Raw genomic sequence first — 22030 nt, forward strand, 5'->3', positions numbered from 1 at the left:
TTTTAACGGGGAGGGTAAATGAACCATTGACCAGGGGGTTGTGGTGGATTTTCCACCACCGGCAATTATTGTTCTTTCCTAGGCGTTATCTGGAGGCTGTTTTCTGGCCTGTGTTATTCGGAGGTGAGTGTGGGCGCCTTGGCCTTACAATCTATAAAAAGCCGGGTCTTGGCTACCACCCGAAACGCTGCCCCCCCCCTTCACCCTGGGGCTGTTCCCATGCCGAGGACAGGCTGTGGGGTGTCAAAACCCCAAGAGAAATCCCCTCCTCGCAGGGCCCAGCGTCCGCCCTCCCCGGCCCAGCACGTCGCGGTGTCTATATTTGGCTCTGACTGGTGGTTTTTCTATTTTTCTATTGCAGATCAGTGAGTGACGTCCCAGGTAGGAAACTCACGCGACGGTGGGGGTGGGGGGTGTTACTGCGCAGCCGCCACGTGCGGGGAGGTGGGGGGCACTGGGGTGGCTGTGGAACCAATAGGGGGAAGTTAGGGGGCCATTGTGGGGGGGGGTGCCCCACCCCACCCGCTGGGCTGCCTCACCCTCTGGCACACCCTGGTGGGAGCTCAACGCTGTTCTCCCGCGTGGGGAGGGGAGGGGTGGAGGCTGAGGATGGGGGCGGGGGTAGGGTGACCAGATGTTCCGATTTTATAGGGACAGTCCTGCTATTCGGGGCTTTTTCTTATATAGGCTCCTATTACCCCCCGACCTGTCCCGCTTTCTGACACTTGCTGTCGGGTCAGCCTAGGTGAGGGTGTCAGAACACATTGGGTCCCTCTGCCCCGAACCTGCAGGACGACCCCCTCCCCCAAACAAACCCACCCCAGCGATGTGACGCACGCAGCCGTAGGCTTCCCCACTCCTGGCCCACAGGGACTGCAGAGTAGGATCCCTCCCCCACCCCCACCCGCTGCCACATTTCCCATTCCTGCTCGCCTGCCCTCCCTCCCACGCAATCCCAGCCGGCCAGCCATAAAAGGCAATTCGAGGAACTGACACCAGCAGAGTCACTGGGTTGGGGGAGGAGGGAGGGAGACCTACGCAGTTCACAGCAAGCGGGGTGCCCTCCCCACCCCTGCTGCGGAGACAGCATGGTCTCGCCCAGACAGGCGTAGCCAGCATGTCAGGACACCTGGGTTCCATTCCTGGCTGTCTTGGCTGACCCCCCAGGCAATTCACTTCTTCTCTGCCTCAGTTTCCCCACCCTTAGTCTCGATGGATTGTTTGCTCGCTGGGGCAGGAGCTGTGCCTGGGCACCATCAGGCACGACGTGGGTTCTGATCTCGATCAAGGTTGCAGCAACAAAAGGAACGTTACCACGGAGTCAAAGTCCAGCTGGCTGCGTGGATTTAAGGTGGACGTTAGCCCAGGTTCTGATGTTCAACGTTCAGAACAGTGTCAAGAGCTGGAGTTTTGCGGAAATGTTTACCTGGTCTAAAGTACCTGTGGATAGTCTTATTAGCTGCATCTATGCTGCACCCTGCTGAAGTCCGAGCATCATGTGGCAATGAGTTCCACCTGCTAATTTGCACTGTGTTTAATTAAAAAAGAAGCAGGTCAAATTCTCTGCTGGTTCAAACCGACGCAGCTCCTCTGACTCCAATTTCCACCAGCAGGGGCCCTGTATTTTTCACGATCAGCCCGTGTTCTTGTGTTACAGCAGGAGGGTAAATCATGAAAGACATTGTGTCTAAATCCCCTAGAGTGGGTTAAAAAGCACAACCGCGGTAGGTGTAGCTGCCCAGGGATTGCAGCTTCCTCTGGGGTGGGGCCCAGCAGCTGATTAAAAAGCCGTGTGGCCTGCCCAGCCCAGGGAGTGACTGTTCAGAGCTGAGATGCAGCCACCTCTGGTGTGGAACGCAGCACCAGGTTAACAGCAGACAAGTTTAGGACAGGAAATGAAGGAGAACCCTATATTCCACTTAAAGAGGACGTTGGGCCCAGCACGAGACCATCTCTACCGGGGCAGCATGTGGCCAGAAGCCAAGTATGCGCCTCCCTCGCTCCACCGGGGAACTGGGTCAGGAGTGATTCTGAAGGCAGAGCGCCCCCCACCCCCGATGGGAGCCACCCACCCTGCTTCCTGCAGGGTGGCGCCCCCCAGGGGTGGGGCTGGGCACTGCGCTGACTTTGCGGCGAGAGCCCCTCTGTCCAAGCCCAGATGGGGCCTAACCCTGAATTCGAACAGGAGCATCACGCGGGGCTTTCTGAGCGTTACTTAATGTTGTGTCCCACCCGGGCAGGGCTGAGGGGAGCAGGATGTGGGATAGAGAGACAGGAGAGGAGGGGAATGGGAAAGAAAGGAAGTAGACGAGGGAGAGGCCGGAGGGTGCCCAGAAGTGGCTGCAAGCGACTGGCTGCCCATGCCTGCTGCTGGCTCTGAGCCCCTGGCAGGGACGCGGCCTTGTGCCGCCTGCGTCACGGCCACGGGCTCCCAGCCGCCTGTGGAATGCAGGCCGGGAGTCAAGGGCAGCTGGAGTGGCACAGAGCAGAGCTCCTCGGGCAGGCAAACCGCTGGGGCGCTGACGCAGCCGGCGTCCCTGCGGGAGCTGCCGACCCCAGGGGCCCTCTGTCTCCCCACGCGTGCCTGTGTTGGCATGGAAGCCGGGTTCTGCCCGCCGGCCCTCACCCGCCTCTCCGCAGCTGAACAGGAGAGAGACGCTGGTTGGAGCTTGGGAAGGGACCGATTCACAGGAGGTGGAAGCTGAGGCACAGAGAGGGGACGTCCTGGCGCCCAGCCCTCCTGCTCTAACCATTAGGTCCGGCTCCCCTCCCAGAACCAGGACGAGAACCCAGGAGTCCTGGCTCCCAGCTCCCCTGTTCTCACCACTAGTCCCCACTCCCCTCCCCCGCGTTAACCCTTTCCTGGCTGTCTCTCGCAGGGCCCAGAAGCTGAGGGGAGGAAGGAGTTGAACCAGGCCCGGAGCTAAGCCAGCTGGGGAGGGACGCCTGGCCGGTCTCCGGGGCTACAGGCTCCCGTTGCCTGGTTACTGGAGACCGTTGCCCAGTGACACCCGATCTCCATCTCAACCGGCCGTCGTAAACCCTCGCGTCAAATAACCGGGTTCCTGGCAAACAGCATGTGTCCTCGGCTACCCCCCTCGCTCCGCTGCCCAGCCCCGGGCGTGGTGGGGGCGTCTGCTGAGATCCAGACCTAAGGAAGAACCCGGCGGGGGCTAGACATGCACCCCCCCTCCCTCCCCAGAGTGTGCCCCGACTTCTGGGGGCTGGGGAGATCTCGCCCTCCCCCCGGCTGTGCGTTGACCTCTGTGCTCAGCGGCCCGATGGCTTGGCCAGGCGGGGATGGGGGCTTGTGCCTAGGGCAGGGGAGGGGTCAGGACAGAGGCCAGGACAGCCCTGGAGGGTCACCTCTTAGTAGGGAGCTGGGGACAGTCCATGGGGAGACATCAGTGCGCCCCAGAGACAGACAGGAAGTCAGTGGGGGCCAGCAGAGCCCCAGGAACCTGGGATCAGGGCAGTAGCTCAGGGGATAGGAAAAGGGGAAGGGGCCTTTCTCCTCTATGGGGCACCAGCTCTCCCCTGGCCCCAGGGCAGGGGACTTGCTGGCTCGGGGGCTGCGGGGGTGAGGAACGGGCCATAGGGATCGCAGGGCTGGGGGGGGGGGTGGCTGGCTCAGGGGGGCATGTGGCAACATGCAGCAGCTTTGGTCTTCTATGGCCCTGGCTCCTTGCAGTCAGACGTGATCCAGATCCGGCCCCACTGCAGAGCTGTTTGCTGGCTCCCCTCTGACAGGCGAATTCCCAGGGAGCAGGTGTCCCTCCTCCCGTGCCCCCCTTGGAAGGACTCCCCTGGGGCTCCGAGCCATTCGCCCAGCAGGGATCCATGACTCACTTGCCATCGGCCTGGAGGGGCGCAGAAAGCCCACCCCGGTAAAGGGCGAGCGTGTGCACCCAAAGGCCCCACGGTGCCGGGTTAGTCATCCCTGCATGGCTCAACCGCAGGCTAACCTCATAACGCGCTCCAAGCTCACACCTCCAGCAGCCTCTGCTCCGCTCCCTCCCCTCTGCCCCGAGAGGCCCCGCTGGGTGCTTGTCTGCGGTGGGGCCATGCTGCTGCTGGAGCAAAGCTGGCACAAGTAACAACAGCAGTGATGCCAGGGCAGCATGGGCACAGCCTAGCCCTGCCCGCCTCATGGATCCACTGCTACTGTTACTCCACCTAGCTTTGATCTAGGGAGACACCAGGAGTCCTGGCTCCCAGCCCCCTGCTCTAACCACTACACCCCAGTCCCCTTCCAGAACCGGGGCTACAACCCAGGAGACCTGGCTCCCAGCTCCTTCCCCAAGCCCTGTGCTAACTCTCTAGACTCTGTCCCCTTCTAGAGCTGGGGATAGAACTCAGGAGTCCTGGATCCCAATCTACTTTGATCAAAGCTAACTCAAATATGTCTACACCTGGCTGCAATCACACACTTTGTAGACCGACCCGCCAAGGTTTGACTCCTTCAAACCTTTCAAACAAGGGGCAGGTGGAAAAGTGCCAGGTTTTAAAAACCCTTCCCTCTATCCCCACTTTTCTTGCTGCCCAGATCACTGAGCAAATAAAAGCAGGATTTTATAAGTCATTGTTTTCTTCTGATTCGTTTGGGTCTACCTGTCTGCTAATGACTAGAATCCAATCTCATGCTCCAGGGCTTCATCCAGTCACCCACGTGGGTCAGGAAGGATTCTCTCCCCCCCCCCCCGATGCACAATTGGAACTTGGGGGCTTTCTCCCCTTCCTCTAAAGCATCAGAGATCGGCCACAGTTGGAGACAGGGCAAGGTGGGCTTGGTGGAAATACAGATAATTATTTTTCCTAGATGCCTGGCTGGTGGGTCTAGCTCATGCGCTCAGCATCCAACTGATCCCAGCTTTGGGGTCAGGAGGGCATTTCCCTACAGCTCAGATTGGCAGAGGCCTTGTGCTTTCCTCTGCAGGGGCGCAGGTCGCTGGCTGGGATATCTTTCTTGAGCAATTCCTTGCGGTTGCAGGGACTCTGGGCGTCGGCAGCACCACGGTCTCTCCTGCTCTCTGCCCATGGCACAGAATAATTTGATCTCTAGGGGCCTGATATTCTTTGGTGGAACTGAAGGCCCTGGGCCCAACAGGGGGGGATTTGGGTGAAACGCCGAAGCGTGAGATTCGATTCAAGTCAGCGTGCTCCAAACGGCAGCGAATGAGTCAAATGAAAACAAGACGTGAATCTCGCACTAGCCTGCACTGCTTGAATGAGTCAGCCGGCAAGAAAGGCAAAGAACGAGGTTACCAGCTGTCACTAAAAACTCAACTGCAGCCTGCGCCAAGTTCCGAGTGAGCTGCCAAGGGGGGCCGTGGAGAGGGGTTGAAATCTAGGGCTGGGGCTACGCTGCAGATTTCTGCCGGCGTGGCTGTGTCAGCCAGGGGTGCGCGGGGTGGATGGAGCAGGCCTGATGGAAGCCCCACGTGCAGATGCCGTTCAAACCGCACTGTAAGAGTTTCACAGGCTCACGGGACTTTTTAGGGGACATCACACACAAGAGATGAAGGGGGCCGAGCAGAGACAGGGCTAGTCCAGGGGGGTTGGAGAACCATCCAATACCAGCTGCCTTGCGGTGAACTCTGTAGCTTAGGGACTGTTTCCCTACATAAGGCTGACAGAGGCAGGGGGATACAGAGCGTGTTAAGGGGAAAACCCCAGGGTTGAGCCAGACAAAGCCACAACAGTCCTGCCCCAGATAGTTTACCAACAATATTGACTGAGCAAGGATTGGGGAGGGGGCACTGAGTGGCAGAGAGGGAAAGTGACTTGGCCAAGGTTGCACAGGGAGGCAGTGGCGGGACTAGAAACCAGACAGCCTGAGCAATACGCCCATGCTGTGACCACAAGGCCAGACTGCATTTTAGCTCAAGCCATGTTCAGTTCGCCGTTTCCTGGGTCCCGACTGCAGGTTTTCCCCCACAAATATCTGGCAGACCTGCCCCGTTCCCCATCTAAAACCTGGCCTGGTTTGCGGCCTGGTTTTTTTCCCCGTCAGCGTGCATGGGCCCAGCTCTGCCCCGCCTTGAGCTTTGGGCTGGTGAAAGATCCAAACTTTGTAGCTGGCTCTCATCTTTAAAACCGGCTAGATCCAGAACCCAGGAGCTCGGTCGGGGTCTGTGCAGCGCCTGGCACAATTGGAGCCCTGATCTCAGTTGGGGTCTGTGCAGCGCCTGGCACAACGGGGCCCTGACCTCGGTCTATCATCCAGCCCAGTGTGGCCCTGATCTCAGCTGGGGTATCTCTGCACTGCATTTGGTCGGACTGGGTCTGGCTGGGGGTTTCCCTCTGCCGGAGGGGAGCTGGAAGCTGCCTCCACCCATTGCTCCGCTTCGCCGCAGGCTGTTTGTGTTCCCAAGGAGTGGGGCTGGGCCGATGCAGGCTGAACCCAGGGACCTGTGCCTCTCATTTCCAAGAAAGACGCGATAGGCATCTTTCAGGGGCGGGGAGGGGGGAGCGCGGGCGTGAATCACCGTCACGGGCTCCGTGCCAGCGAGACAAGCACAGCGGGCGGGCGGGGTGGGGCAGGCAACCCTGAGCGATGAAATGTGCCCCGAGCTAGGGCTGAGACTGGTGTGAACTCGCTTCTGGCCTCGTGCCGTGGAAACCCTCAAGCAAAGGGATGGAGGCTGCCGCTGGCCAATGGCACCCCCCGCTGGAGGAAAGGGGGCATCGCGCTGCTCTGTCAGCGGTGGGGCCTGGGGCGGGTCATTGACCCTTGTTTGGGGTGTCTGGGGAATGCCTGGCAAAGGCCTGGTTTTCTCCTCCCGCGCATCTCCCGCCTGGTTTACACCAGGGCGAGGGAAATGGGCCCCGCTGGCTGTAGCGGCGTTACTCCTGATTTACACCGGGGCAGTGCAAGGAGTGATTTGGTTACATGGGGCTGGGGATGGGGAGGGAGGGAAGGAGCCGGACTGAGCGTCCTGAGAATCAGAGCTCTGTCTGCAGAGCAGTGTCAGTCCGGTCAGGCCCGGTGGGGCTCATCCCCCCGCCCCCCCCAGCTGAGAAACACCCGCCCGCCCTAGGCCAACCCTAGAGCACAGACCTGATCTGCTCCCAGGACCTACCCACGCCCCCGTGTGCACACACACGTGGCTGGTCTGCCGCTGGCCCCTGTGCGCACACACACACACGCACTGGGACCTGCCCCCATGTGCACGCGCACACACACACACACTGGGACGTGCCCCCATGTGCACACACACGCAGCTGGTCTGCCGCTGGCCCCTATGCACACACACCCCCTTCACACACACACCCTTCACACAGACACACACACGCACACTGGGACCTGCCCCCCTGTGCACACACATGCTCCACACATGCGGCTGGTCTGCTGCTGGCCCCTATGCACACACCCCCCCTTCCCACACAAACACACACACACATGTACACGCACACTGGGACCTGCCCCCCTGTGCACACACACGCTCCACACATGCGGCTGGTCTGCTGCTGGAATACAAACACACGCACATGCCTGATCTTCTGCTGCAATCCACACACACACACACACACACACGGCTGATCTGCTGCTAGAGAGGAGCAGGGCCTAGTGGTTGGAACGTGGGGCGGAAGGAGAACCGGACTGGGGGTCAAGACTTCTGGGTTCTCACCTTGGTTCTACTGAGCGACCTTGGGCAAGTCGCTGCTGCCTCTTTGTGCCTCAGTTTCACCTCCCAGCCTTTCTGGGAGCTCTTGTGGCCGGGGGGGGGGGGTGCCTCTCACTGTGGCTGTGCAGCGCCTGGCACAACGGGGCCCCTTGATGCTAGTATAACAGCAGTCAGACAGCAGAGCACCTCAGCCCTGGATCCACTGGCCTGGACCAGGCCGGTCCCTTCTGTCTCTTCAACCAGCAGAAGGTCATTTGGGGACCTGGCTTGGACCCGGATCAGGTCCGGCATTGCTGGGACCGGCTGCAGGAGTTGCTTGGGCAACATATTTGCCCCCACACCACTCCCACACATAGCGGAAAAGGCAGCTCCTTGCTGCATGGGGATGGGGCCAGAGACTGCAGAACCCAGGTCAGCCCATCCCGCCCCGGCCCTTCCAGCATCCGGCCCGTATCTTGTGGCTGAGCTAGCGCGGGTGTGAGCGAGAGGCAGCCTGTCTTCAGCTAAAGACTCTGAGAGATGGAGAAGCTGCCCCGTCCCTTGGGGAGCTGCTCCAGTGGTCAAGCCCCTTCCCTGTTAAAAATGCAGACCTGCCCCCGTTTCTAGTCTGAACGTGGCCGGCTTCCGCTCCCAGCCCCTGGATCTCATATTGCCGCTGCATGGTGGATTAAAGAGCTCCCAGCTAGCAGAAATCTCCTCCTCTAGGCCTCAGCCTGAACGGAATAATCAATAACAAGAGCTAAGCTCAGCTCCTCAAATTATTCAGGGTCCTAACTCCCACTGGCATCTCATCTGGCACTTTTCATCTGCAGAAGCCCAAAGCGCTTTGCCAAGGAGGTTGGTATAAGGATCCTCATTTAAAAGATGGGGAAACTGAGGCCCAGCAGCCACACCAGGCACAGAACCCCACTCTGCCGAGCCGCCACGCTGTGCGCGATCCGTTAGGCCGCACAGAGGTCCTGTAGTCTCTTGCTGGAAGGCAGGTTTCCCAGCCCGTGAATCAGTCCCACTCCCAGGGCTCTTTCCTGAGCCCCTGGCCAGTTTTCCAACAGAAGCCCCAGGTATGGCCCAGGACCCTATTGTGCCAGGCACTGTACATTTTTATTGCTATTAGGTGTATTACAGTAGCACCTAGGCAGCCCATCATGGGCTAGACCCCATTGTGCCAGGTGCTGTACAGTTTTATTGCTATTAGGTGAATTACAGTCGCACCTAAGAGACCCACGCATGGGCCAGCCCCCCTTGTGCCAGGCACTGTACATTTTCATGGCTATTAGGTGCACTATGGTAGCACCTACACACGCCACTTATAGACCCGGCTCCCACTGGGTCAAACCCAGAACACACAGATGGCCTCTGCCCCAGACTGCTTCTAATGGAAGTACCATCCTCTGGGGCCGGGTGCACCAGCCCGGTGAGTCGAGCCCTGAAAACTCAAGGCACCTGGGCCAAAACGAAATGAAATCTGGGCCCTTCCCTGATTCCCAAATTTCTCCCACTGCACTCCCCACTGCAACCTGCAGGGGGCACCCTGCACTAGCAAGTCCACAGGGGCCTGTGAGCAGATGGGTGAAGGGGGCTCCGGACCCCTTCCCGTGAAAGGGGACCCCAGAAATCGGGATCAGCCGTGTGAACGGCTCCAGAATGACGCCCGACTTTGGCTTGCAGAACTCCACCCCACCCCTGCTAAAAACCCACCCCCGCCGAGGGTGCAAACCCCACATCCCGCCCCATCTCCAGCAGGGCGGCTCCAGCTGCCCAGGCACGGGTGCAAACAGCGAAGAGGGCCCCCACCCCCTGTACAAACAGGACAGCTGCTCCCCCCCCTCCCCCAGCGAAGCCACTACATAAGCCCTTTAAAACTGAGCCATTGTCGGGAGGGGGTCGGGGAGATTGATGGGCAGGCGGTTTTGTCTGGCAGATCCCAGGGACATATGGGGCCCAAACCCATCCCCCAGCCCCCATTACCAGCTCGCTCGCCCCTAATCTCTGCTGGGGAGACAGGGGTCACTGCAGGCTGGTGGAGACTCCCCCGGACACCCGCCCTTTTCCGGGAGCCAGGGCCCAGCTGGTGAATTCCATCAGCTGGCCTGGCGAGGATGATCTGGTGAGGCTGAATGGTGCAGAGGCCTTTGAAATGTCATGGGAAAGCTTTGAAGGCTGCTGGGTTTTTCTTTTTAAAATTCATACATTGAGGGAGGGAGGGAATTTAAGTGCCCTACAGCGGGCCGGGTTTTCAAACAAGAAAGGGAGGGGCCCTGTTCCCCCTTCAGCCAGCGCTCGCGGCTGTCAGCAGGGCAGACCGCTAGAGCAGCGCGGGAAGGCAGGAGCCACGGGCCTCGCTAGGATATAAGGGGGTGCGGTAACCCAGTTGCAACTCTCCCAGGACTTGCTTTGGGTCTGCTAATAACACCCCTTTGATGTGTCGTGAAGATGGCCCTCACTCTCTTTGGGGACCACGGGCCCATCACAGCCTCACTCTGTGCCTCAGTTTCCCCTCTCATCATCTCTTTCAATGGTAAGCTCTTGAGGGGAGCACCTCATCAGGCCCCCTTTGGTGTGGCCTGTAGGAGCTACCTGAATCCACAGAATAATTGCTCCACTTGTTTCTCCCCATCTCCACCCCCCCCCGTCTCCCAGTGAGGCCGTGCAGCACCTGGCACCCCGAGCCCGGCTGGGGCTCCCGGCAAATACAAACAAGAACATTCAGGGTTTAGTTCACGTTGCACTGCTGTAACTCCCACCCCAAGGGAGGAGGAGCTTGGAGACTTCGTTTGAAGGCTCAGTTCCCGGCCCCAGTCCCACGGGCGGGTGCTCCTAGTCACATGAGCCGCTCTGAACCATGGCAGCATGTGAGCTTCCCGGGGCAAGGAGTGACATTTTGATACGATCACATGGTGCACAGCTGGCCGGCCCACGTGTAGCTACGTGTGACTGGAAACCACCCCTCTGCTGCAAGCCCGCCATATCCCCCAGCTGTAGGATGGGTGGCCGTAAACAGGCCCAGCAGGGGCTGAACGCAGGCTAGCTGGCCTTGGGGGCCCATTGACCCAAATGGGCAGGGGAAGGAGGGTGCTGGGAAAGCAAGTCTAGGCATATGGCAAGCCCCTAGTTCTCCCTGTGCCTCAGTTTCCCCATTTGTAAAATAAGAATGGTGCACAAGTACTTGAGACCCTAGGTAAGAAAAGGGGGATTTTAGCTACCCCGTACGGGTTGCTTTTCAGAAAGGCTTGGACCAGGTCTCTCACCTAATGGAAACTAAGAAGTCATGGGAGAAGAGGGAAGATCGTCTTATGGATCAGGACCTGGCTAAAAGCTAGGGAAAGGGTAGGAGTAAGTGGCCCGTTACACAGTGCAGAGAGGTAAATAGTAGGATCCCCCACTGATCTGTACTAGGACACGTGCTGGTCAATCTTTGTAAATGATCTGGAAAAGGAGGTGAAGTAGCAACGTTTGCAGCTCAAATAAAATGATTCAAGAGAGCGAAGGCCAAAGCTGCCTGGGAAGAGTGACAGAGGGACCTCACTCAACTGGGTGCCAAAACGGCAGATGAAATTCACTGCTGAGAAGTGCAAAGTAGCGCAGATTGGAAAACAAAATCCCAGTTGTACATACGACGGTGTCTACGTTAGCTCTCACCACTCAAGAAAGATCTCGGCGTCGCCGTGGATCGTTCTCGGCAAACTTGTGCTCGCTGGGGTCAAAAAGGCTACCAGGAACTCATAGGAAAGGGATGGAATATATAATGCCACTATAGAAATTCCTGGTGCACCCACACCTTGAAGACTGTGCCCACTTCTCATGAGTCCATCCAAAAAAATGATAGAGTGGGACTGGAAAAAGGTTGAGAGAAGGGCAACACAGACGATTAATGGGCTGGAACAGCAGCCCTATGAGGAGAGACTACAGAGATCAAGGCTATTCAGCTGGGAAACGAGATGACTAAGGAGGGAAGATGATAGAGGCATATAAGATAATCGTGGGGGGGGGGAGGAGTGCTACTCTGTCACGGTACAAAAACCAGGGGTCACCCAATAGGCAACAATACAAACAAGGGGAAGTCATTTCCCCACACAATGCACAACTAACCTGTGGAACTCATTGCCACAGGATGTTGTGATGGCCAAAAGGAGGACTAGATTATTTAAAAAAAAAACAAACCCACTGGAGAAGTTCCTGGAGGACAGGTCCATCACTAGCTATTAGCCAAGAAGGCCAAGGACACAACCCCCTAAACCCCTGACTGCCAAAAGCCAGGAGTGGAAGACAGGGGTGGGTCACGCCATAATTGCCTTGTTCTGTACACTTCCCCGGAAGAGACAGGATATTGAGCAAAACTGGCCTGACCCAGCATGGCAGCTCTTGTCTTTCTGTGGCCACATTGCTGGCTGGTCACACAGCAACTTGATTGTCAGGCTTGTGCTCTTGGGCAAGATTCCAGGCCAAAACAGGGGGCGGGGCAGGGAAACCGGTTACATCGGAAATAGCATCAGCCAGGCCAGTGGCTAAGGGGGAAGGATCAATAACGTGCGTGTCGGAGACGTCGCTTGGAGAGAAAACAGGACTAGCAGCCCAGTCCTAGCTGGCGGTGGGGTTGTGAGGCTAAGGGGGTGGGTAGAGATTGGGAGGTGCCAGGGCACCAGACGGGTACCCAAGACAAAACCACAGCACATTGTGTCTGTGACGAGGCAGCGGCCTCACCCCATTACATCCACACTGGGGATTGCTTTCGCCCCAACGTGGACTGAATCAGGGGGAATTCTAGAACATGGGAGGCCACGGTCAGAGAAAACACTTCACTCCTGTTTTGAAAACCTCCCCCACTCTGGAATCAAGTCCATTACTTGTCCGGGGGGGTGGGGTGGGGGAGGAAGAGAGACATGCACCTCCAAGAATGTCTGTTGAAATTGTAAAATTTCAGGGGAACCCCCCCCCCCCCCAAACAAGATGTTTTTGTCAGGGGCGGCTCTACAAATTCGGCCGCCCCAAGCAGTCATGCCCGGGAGGCGCCCCCGAGCCGCGGGAGCAGCAGACCTCCCGCGGGCATGACTGCGGAGGGTCCGCTGGTCGCGCGGCTCGGCTGGACCTCCCGCAGCTGCGGGTGGTTCACTGGTCCGGCGGCTCCGGTTGAGCTGCCGCAGTCATGCCTGCGGGAGGTCCAGCCCAGCCGCGGGACCAGCGAACCATCCGCAGTCATGCCTGCGGCAGGTCCGCTGCTCCCGGGGCTCCGGTGGACCTCCCGCAGGCATGACTGCGGCAGGTCCGCCGGCCCAGCCTGCCGCCCCCCCGAGAAAGGGCCGCCCCAGGCGGGTGCTTGCCCCGCTGGGCTCTGGAGCCGGCCCTGGTTTTTGTCAAAAAGAGGGTTTTCAACATAAGGGTGAGGATGTGGCCCTAGCAACCCCTGGCATTCACAGCAGATCTGAAAGTGCTTTACACAAAGGAGGGCAGTGGTCCTGCTAGTGAAGGCAGGGGGCTGGACTCAATGACCTTTCGAGGTCCCTTCCAGTTCTAGGAGATAGATAGGCATATCTCCATTTGACAGGCGGGGAAATGGAGGCAGGGTGGTGACTTGTGCATCAGCCACCGACAGGGAGTTTCACCGTCTTTACGTACAATGTCTTTGCTCAGAGAGCGCTACAAGAGATTTTAAGCAGCGGTGCAGTCGGTGGAACCTAGGAGTCAGGGATTTGCTGAACTTCTAACACGCTTGCTTAAAGTTCAACATGGGCTTGGTGCCAGAAGCTTGACGTTAAACACGTGCAAGATCAGGGCCTGGTTTGGCATTATTCTTCCCCCATAAGTGCTACTGTGATACTAAACAGCCGTTAAACACAGCCAGCCTTCAGCTTAAAAGATTAAGCAGAGACTCAGATGCACAAAAAGAGAGACAGTTTTATTACAGTCAGGAAATAGATACAATCCATAAAAAAATAATCACCCATTATATTAATTTTATAGATCTATAAAAAAAGCAGAGTGAAACCACTATAAATAAACAGGAAACCAATTTCGCAATAAGTTAGATTCAGCACGTTTACAGTCAGGTACTTAAGGCACGCACTGAAGTTCCAGCACGCAGGATAAACAAACTAAAATAAGTTTATGCTCCTCTACAAAGATTTGGTTCCAAATATCAGAAATAGGATTTAAAAAAAAAAAAAGACAATAAATAGTTTAAAATATAATTTAAAACAAAAAACAGATCGAGGTTTTTCAAACCTAAATTTGATGAAGGGCTGGTCTGGGGTGGATATTGACTGGAATAACCCTTGCAGAATTACTCATGTCCCTGCTCCATTTCAGAACGAATTTTATTCCAGAATGGTTGCTTTGCTTCGGAAGCGCATGAATTATTCCAGAATAGAGCATCCGCACATGGAGAAATACTGTCAATTTCCACCCCCTCACACAAAGCGGCCCTTCGATGCACAGGTCTGATCAGTTGCATGGAAAACTGGAGTGGGATCGTCAAATCCACCCCCAAGGCATCTTTGAAAACTCCTTGCCTTAGCTACTAGCCCAGCGACGCTATCCCAGCAGAGGAAGCCTTCTACCTTTGAAAGATTAGTGGCTTTCTTCAAAATAACTGAAGGGGTTGAAACAGGGAAAGACACCTAGATTAGCCAGCCACAGGCAGAGCCGGTGAGGTGCCATCCTACCTATTGGAAGAGACTGGGACATTAAACCCTAGTCTAAACACTGCCCCATTCCCAGCCCAGCGAGGAGGGGCAGATGGATCTGAAACATGAGGTTGGGATGTGTGTGTGTGTGTGTGGTGGGGGAGAATTCAGGAGCCCATTTGGGTTTTTGGAATCTGGCCCTAAAGCGATTCAGCCCCTAAGCTCCGGGTCAGCTTCGCTGAAGGTCTCGGCTCCCAAACAAACAGGCAGGTTTTGCCCGTGAGTTTGGATGTTTGAACAGCTTAGCTCAGAGCAGACGACTTATGAGCAAGAATCTGTCCCTTCCTTGTGTAAGGGCCTGGGCGGGAACAGAGCTACCTGGAGAAATCTCACCTGGCGTAGACGGTGGGTAGGGTGAACACCAGCTCTGCCTCTTCCCAGACAGCCCCCCAGGCTGGCTAATTTCCTGCCATATTCCACCCGCTTGACATGCAAAGAGGCAGCTCTACCTCCTCGCCACGAGGATCCAGACCACTCGGGAGGAGATTAGAGGAGCTGGGGGCAGAAATCTGGTGGGCCAGCCAAGTTAGGACGAATTTGGGAGGAGAAATCACTTGCCAAATGGAAGACTCAGGACATGGATTCCCAACCTGGGATGTCACGAGGGAGGGAGGAGAGGAGGGGACCACATCCCAGTTTACTTATATCTGGACACCAAGGCGGGGGGGGGGGGGGGGAAACCCCTTGCTGGAACCTAGCACCCCCTGCTGGCAAGATGAGAGCCAGCTGCCACCCCAGCCAGGCTGTGCAGAGTTTGACTGGCAAGTTTAAGTCACATCAAGCCCCACCTGGTGGCAACCGACTCCTCGGAGCCTGAGGGAGAGTAGCACCTAGTGGGCAGACTCAGAGCTAGCCGCCCATTGCAGCTGGCGGGCAAGGCCACACGGCTCGTTCAGGACGCTCAGAAGGGCTCTCGGGTAGAGGTCACGATCAGTTTAAAAACTACAACCCGCCTACCACCAGCAGCCCACCCTGAGGGAATGAAGCAGGAAGCGGTTTCTTTTCGGTTCCCCACCTCCCCTGCCCTAGGCCGCTCAGAGACAAGAGGCCCGTCAGCTTCAGCACCACGTCCATTTCACTTCACATCCACCCTTCTGCGCTGGCCCAAAGCCGGGGCACCAGAGGCTCCCCAAAAGCTTACAAAAAGGAGCTACCAGTTCACACCGGCTCTGCAGCTCACAGCAGCGTCCGGCTCCGGTGGAAATACCCACACGAGATGCAGCGCAGCAGAAACAGCCCCCCCCCCCCCCCCCAAAAAAAAACCCCTATCACAGCAACTTGGCTATTTGTGTTAAAAAAAACCACTTTCCTTTTTTTGTTTGTTTTGGAAGACACAAGGTCCCACGCATCTGAGTTTCCAGCAGTGGCCTCTGGGTCAGGAGATCTGACTCAGAATCCACCCACAGACCCAGGCTGCAGAGATGTGGAGGTCAGGAGGTCTCCTGAAGTCTCTGCCTCCCCCGCCCGCAAGCAAAAATAGCCCCAACTGTGTTCACCAGTGAAAGCCGGGGAGAGGTTTTTTCCTCCTTGCACGGTTGGTTACAAGACTCAATCCCCGGTCCCATAAAGCAGCAATATGCACTGGTATAAGCAATGGTATGAGGCATGTGATTGGGGGGGAGAGAAGCACCCCCCCTTCCCAGGGCTAGTTCTCTCCCCTTTTGCAATACCGGGGTGGGACTCACATGGGAGTGGAATGGAATGAGCCCAGATTTACACCAGAAGGAGACAATCTGGCCCATGGGCTATTGATCACATGATCCCAGAGCGGGGCAGGGCCGAGGTTTTTGCCCCAACACACTCAACCCTGGAACCGATTAACCCCTTCAGCTCTGACCCGATACGGTAGCTCCCCGCCGGCCCCAGCCTCTAGGCAGAGAGGCAGCGACCTAAGCGTTAGGCCCAGCAGAGGGTGGGGGGCAGGGCCCACGCCAGAGGGTCGCTGCACACCTGCTAGTCGGAGACCGACAGGCGACTGAAGATGGGGAGCCGGCGCCCGCTGGGCCCCAGTCCCGGGGACTCCGACCCGCTGCTGCCTCCCGAGTCCTCCTGATCCGAGAGGGAGTCGGAGGAAGGGCTCCTCTGCAGCAACAGCTGCCCGGGGAAGACGAAGGCATCGGGGGCGGCCGGAGCCCCCCCTGCTCCGTCCTGGCCCAGAGCGGCGGTGGCCGAGAAGGCCGAACAGGGGGGCTCCCCGGCAGGGCAGCGGCAGGGCCCGGGGGGCGAGGACGGCAGGGAGGCGCTGCGGGAGAAGGAGGGGGAGCGGCCCCCCGGGCGCGGGGGCTGGCGCTGCTCGTCGGCATTGTGGATGAAGTGGCAGCGGGAGCCATAGGGGCAGAAGCCGGCCGTGTGGAAGGTCCGGCACAGCTCCGTCTTGTACTTGGGGTGCCGGCTCAGGCCCCGCAGCTCCCCGGCCCCGTGGGCGAACTGGCACTTGGCCCCGTACTTGCAGACCCCGCTCTCCTCGTAGGTGCGGCACAGCTCCGTCTTGTAGCGGGACGAGGCGGCCGCCGCCCCCTCCCGGCAGCCCTCGATCACGCTGGCCGAGCGCTCCGCCCGGAACGGGATGCGCTGGAGGCTGGTGCGGGGCAGCGCCGGGGCCCAGTCCCACTGGCCGGGGAGAGACCAGAGGGCATCCGAGGCGCCGAGGGCATCGTCCAGGGGCTCGGCGCTGCCGGACGGTGCTGCCGGGCAGGCGGAGAAGGCGCGCTGGTATCCCACCGGGCAGCTCGCCGTGGAGCCAGGCTCCTCCCCCACGTTCAGCCTCAGGAAGGCCTGTAAGGGCAGAGGAAAGGGGAGTCGGTTAGAGGAGGCAACACACCACCGGCTGCGAGGCTGGGGACGGCCATCAGCAGAAACAGGCTGAGCTGAAGGGGGGAAACCCTGCCCCCAACCAAAAAACAGACCGGACGGCCCCTGGGTGAGCCCCACACGCCAGGCCGAGGGCGGCCGTATGCCTGCGGTGGTGAATAACGAAGCCAAACCTCAGGCACCATCCTAAGCATCAGCAACCAGAAAACCCTGTTGATTGGGGATGGGGGGGGGGGGGGAAGACCCCCAACAGTGTGCCACCCACTAGTTTGTGCTTCCTTGGTGAGCTGTGAAGCAGAAGGCTGGATGGCCTAGTGGTTAGAGCACAGGCTGGGAAGTGGCCTTAGGACTCCTGGGTTCCATGCCCCCACCCCCAGCCCTGACTCACACAAGGCAAGCCGCTTCCCTCCCTCTCCGTGCCTCTGTTTCCCCACCTTCACAGCGGGGACATCTGGTAGCGAAGTGCTTTACAGACACTGGGGGGTCCTCGCAGGGCATGGGAGGAGGCGAGCACACTGCTGTGACAAAGTGGGACTGTTCTTAATGTTTCCTCTGAATACTGGGTGGGTGCCTCAGTTTCTGGATGACTGTCTCCTGGCAATTAATGGCCAGGGGGGCCCTTCCCCCCTGCAAGGGGATGCTAAAGGCGGGGGAGAACAAAGAGGTCAGGTGACCTCCTGGCCCAGGAAAGGAACTCAGCAGAGAGGAGGGGCTGGAGGGGGTGTCAGTCTGGAGCCGGCTGGGGACGAGAAGTGAGGGCAGACGTGGGTGTCTGGCTCACTGCCCCCCAGAATGGACCCAGCTGAGGGGTCCTGTTCTCTGTACCTACAAACTCTGTTTTAGACCCTGTTCCTGTCATCGACTAAACCTCTGTCTTACTGGCTGGCTACGAGTCACGTCTGACTGCGAAGTGGGGGGCAGGACTGTTATGTCCTAGGGGCAGCCGGTGTAGGAAGCAATCACTTGAGGCCAGAGAGCAGACAGCTAACCAAAACCTCCATTTTATTTACAGAAACAGAGAGCTCACTCAGCCGGTTGAAACCGGCTGAGCTATCCCTTAATAGTCTAACTCAGTTGCCATAGTAACAAAACCCATGACAACCAAATACACAAGGACCCTCTGGCTTCCCCAGGACTCTGCCTGGGCGGACTCACTGTGGGAAGCACACGGGGGGACGACACGACTCCGTGACAGCTGCCCTCTGCTGGATGGAATCAGAAGGGTGCAGCTGTGTTTCCTAGACCCCCTAGGCCTCTGGCAAGGATTTCCAAGGGGTTTTGACATGGAGGGGAGGGGTTCTTGCCCCACAGCTGCTCTCAGCAGGCCCTGGCTCATGGCAGGGAGCCAGCCACACAGAGACCTTAGCAGCCAAACAGTTTAGGGGGCGGATCTGACAGCTCTGACCCAGGAGCCACACCAGGAGGCCACAATGCACTTGCCCCAGCTGATTAAGGCCTGGGAGAGGGAGCTGAGCCATGCCCCGCCGGCTCAGACATCTGCAGGGGCTCCGTCTGGACTGCCCAGCTCATGCAATTAGCCAATTACCCCGTCTGGGGCCTGCAGGACCGTAGATTGTGGCTCCCGACGGGGCAGGGAAGGATCATTGACTAGAGGCGCAGCAAGGAGCTGCTTCCCCATCCAGGGTGAGTGGGAAGCTTGGACATCTAGGGGACATGTGGGGGGAGGGCTCCCCCCCACAGTGCTCCTAGCTAATGAAGCATTAATGTGGGCACTGGAGTGGAGCAGGGGGTGTGCCAGACAAGGACTCCTGGGTTCTATTCTCAGATCTGCTGCCAGGGCCACTTTGGGCAAGTTTCCCACCCCCGTGCCTCAGTTTCCCCATCCACCCCATATCTAAATTTTAGTTCAGCTTTACACCACCTTGGCGACTCCAACATCCCAGTAGGAGAGCGCCCACCGCTGGAGATGTACTGGTGTAACAGGCCGGAGACGGTGACCTTTTCAGGGGCTGTGCACCGGGGCCTTTGGCGGCTACCATATTCCATGTAATACAAGCAGACCCACCTTTTAGGGAATGCTCTAGGCAGCAGAGACGGGCACTGGGCCCTTGGTGGGGGGGGAGGCAGGATGTACACAACCTGGCTTCTACCAAGGCTTCGTCCAGAGGGGAGGCCAGAGGCTGGCTCACCGTTCCAGGCGTGGCCCCGATCCAAGTCAGTAGGTGTGGGGCCCATCTGCCCCCCTGAGCTGGGCTTAGTCGGTTTGAACAAAGGGAGCCCCCACCACGTCAGCCCGTTCCCATGCTCCAGAAACGCCAGGACACGGCGCCGCGGCACAGGAGGAGAAACCGGTTCCTACTTTCCCGGCTCCCCCAGGTCGAAACCTTGCAGCGAACACAAGCCTGGCCCATGCGGCTGAAGTTCCTAGCCGGGAGCCAGTCCCAGCCTGGCTCTGCCCCGGAGCCTCTTACCGTTGCTTTGCGCTCCAGTTTCACACTGGGCGTTTAATAAAGCGCTCGGGTGTCTTGTATCCCCCCTCCGCCCCAAGCAGAGCACCACTGCTCGGAGCAGAGGGGCCTGCCTTGGGCTGCTGCACCCCAGGAGTTGGGGAAAGCCAGAGGGGTGGGGTAGGTGGGAATCTCTGAAAGCCAGGGTCAGATCCCCAGCAGGTGTCCTGTTTGCAGTGAGACCCAGCTCACATCCGCTGAGGGCCCAGCCTCCGGCAGGCAGATTAGGGAGGAAAGAGACACCCTCCGCCCCAAACCATCCCAGCTCTGAGCAGCTACAACCGTGCTAGGAGCCACAGGGAGGGGACAATTTGTAGTGAGGGGGAGGCTGAGAGCCATTGATCCAAGCTGCAAACCCTGCACTGAAGCCGGGGGGGGGGGGGGGGCCCTGTTTCCAGCACCCATCCAGCTTGAAATCCTAGAAGATCAGGGTTGGAAGGGACCTCAGGAGGGATCTAGTGCAACCCCCTGCTCAAAGCAGGGCCAATCCCCAGCTAAATCTCCTTGCTGCCTGTCCGGACACCTAGGTGCAAATCCTGCCTGGCTTTTTACAAACCTCGGCACCGTTTCTCGCCCCTCATGCTGGGCCCAATCCTGCCCCCGGAACGAGCAGCCAGCCCAGTGACCCACACAATCAAACGGAAAGCAAAGCTAACGGGCTGCCTGGTCACGTCTTTCCATTGCAGTCCAGCCGGGGGAAGGGGAAATCGAGGCACGGCGAGAAAGCGCTTCCAGCCAGCCGTGGAGTTCACAGGGAGCGGGGCTGGAAGAAGAGGCCTTATTCCGCCCCCCCCCCCTGCCCAGGAGGGGAAGCGTGGCACCAACTCACACACGAGCAGCCCCGCCACCCCACCCCACCCCGGGGCAGGGCAGCCGGGAGCACATGGAGAACCAGATCAGGCTGCACCGTAACTAAACCAGCAGAGACTTTCTTGGGGGGGGACGGGGACTTTCTTGCTTCAGGATCTTCTGCACCCCGGCCTTTAAAGGGGGCGCTCAGGAGGCCTGGCCTCCCCAAGCCGGAGATCACCCCCCACCCCCGGCCAGGCACCGGGGAGGGTAACAAAAGCATTGGGGCAGGATGGCGGGAAAACAGGAGGGAGGAGCAGAGAAACCCCCCCCCCTGCACGTGGCAGCCCCCCCGCCTGCCCCACCTGGCACAGAGGATCGTCCAGCTCCACGAAGGGGGTCAGCAGATCCGAGGGCATCGTCTCCTCCCCGGGCCCCGGCTGGCTCCTGCGGCTCTCGGCGGGGCAGCTCCGGGCCGGGCCCGCGTGGAGGGCTTTTAAAGAGCCAGCGCTTGCAGCCGCGCGCGGCCCCTTAGCTCCGCCCCCTCCCGGGAAAGGGGCGGGGCGGATAGCGGGGTGGGCGTGGCCACGGTGAGCCAGGGAAGGGGGTATGTGTGTGGGGGCGTGTTTCACGCAGCAACATTCCCATGCATGGCTGCAGCCACAGTGGAGGCTGAGGCGAGAAGCCAGGACTCCTGGGTTCTTTTCCCAGGGCTGGGCGTGGGGTCTAGGAGTTAGAGCGAGTAGGGGCTGGGAGCCAGGACTCCTGGGTTCTATCCTAGCTTTGGGAGAGGAGTGGGGTCTAGTGGTTAGAGCGCGGGGCAGGGGCTGGGAGCCAGGACTCTTGGGTTCTATCCCTGGCTCTGAGAGGGGAGTGGGGTCTAGTGGTTAGAGCATGGGGGGGCTGAGAGTCACGTCTCCTGGGTTCTCTCCCCAGTTCTGGGGGGAGAGTGGGCTGTAGTGGTTAGAGCAGGAGGGTTGGGAGTCAGGATTCCTGAGTTCTTTTCCTGGAGCTGGAGTGTGACCCTTACCATGTCATTTCCCCATTCTGTCCCTCAGTTTGCCCACATGTAAATGGGGTGGGTCCCTCTCTTTGTAAAGCGTTTCAGGCTTTTTGGATGGGAAGCCGCTTGCAGCAAGCTGGCTGGCGTGTCTGTGGACTGCTGCCTTCTTCCGGGTGGAACCGGAGCTGTGCCTCTGTGTGCCAGTCCCCCTATACTGCAAATGGAGATTCTCCTTCAGCCAGAACAATGGGGCTGCCTGGATTTGGGGATGGTGTGTTCTAACCCCTGCTGTAGCTGGGAAAATTAGTTACCCATACCCCCAGTAGAGAGAGGGCAGCTGTCATTACCCCTCAAAAACTCGCCGAGATCTGTATGGGCCCTATATGTCGTCCTGCCCACATTTAAAGGCACTGATGTCCTCTGCTGGTGTAGATCAGTGTCGCTCCTCTGATATCCATGCCAGGCCGGCTTACCCCAGCTGGGCGTCTGGCCCCAGTGGGTACATCTACACTGCAAGAGAACGCCCAGGCTGGCCTGTGTCCGCTGGCGCGGGCCTCGGGGGGTGGGGTATAAAATCCCAGTGTCAATGTTATTTGGGGCAGAGCTCAGGCTGGGACCCTGGGAGGGGGGCGGGTCCCAGAGCCCATGTCA

At 58.7% G+C, this 22030-nt stretch overlaps 1 protein-coding gene and 1 long non-coding RNA gene across 2 annotated transcripts; one reads left to right on the forward strand and one right to left on the reverse strand.

The window, feature by feature from the left end:
* LOC123350637 lies at positions 1-1555 on the forward strand. The gene is made up of 3 exons (XR_006573785.1): positions 1-123; positions 362-381; positions 1193-1555. It is a non-coding gene; the product is annotated as an uncharacterized LOC123350637 (long non-coding RNA).
* Positions 1556-15550: 13995 nt separating this feature from the next.
* Positions 15551-20832, reverse strand: LOC123349811 (mRNA decay activator protein ZFP36L2-like). The gene is made up of 2 exons (XM_044988007.1): positions 20742-20832; positions 15551-17083 (listed from the first exon to the last, which is right to left on the reverse strand). Exons 1-2 carry the CDS (start codon positions 20793-20795, stop codon positions 16262-16264), a joined length of 876 nt encoding a protein of 291 aa, XP_044843942.1. The 5' UTR covers positions 20796-20832; the 3' UTR covers positions 15551-16261.
* Positions 20833-22030: the final 1198 nt, after the last annotated feature.

This window comes from Mauremys mutica, chromosome 15 (genome assembly GCF_020497125.1).
Source record: "Mauremys mutica isolate MM-2020 ecotype Southern chromosome 15, ASM2049712v1, whole genome shotgun sequence".
Taxonomy (NCBI): domain Eukaryota; kingdom Metazoa; phylum Chordata; order Testudines; family Geoemydidae; genus Mauremys; species Mauremys mutica.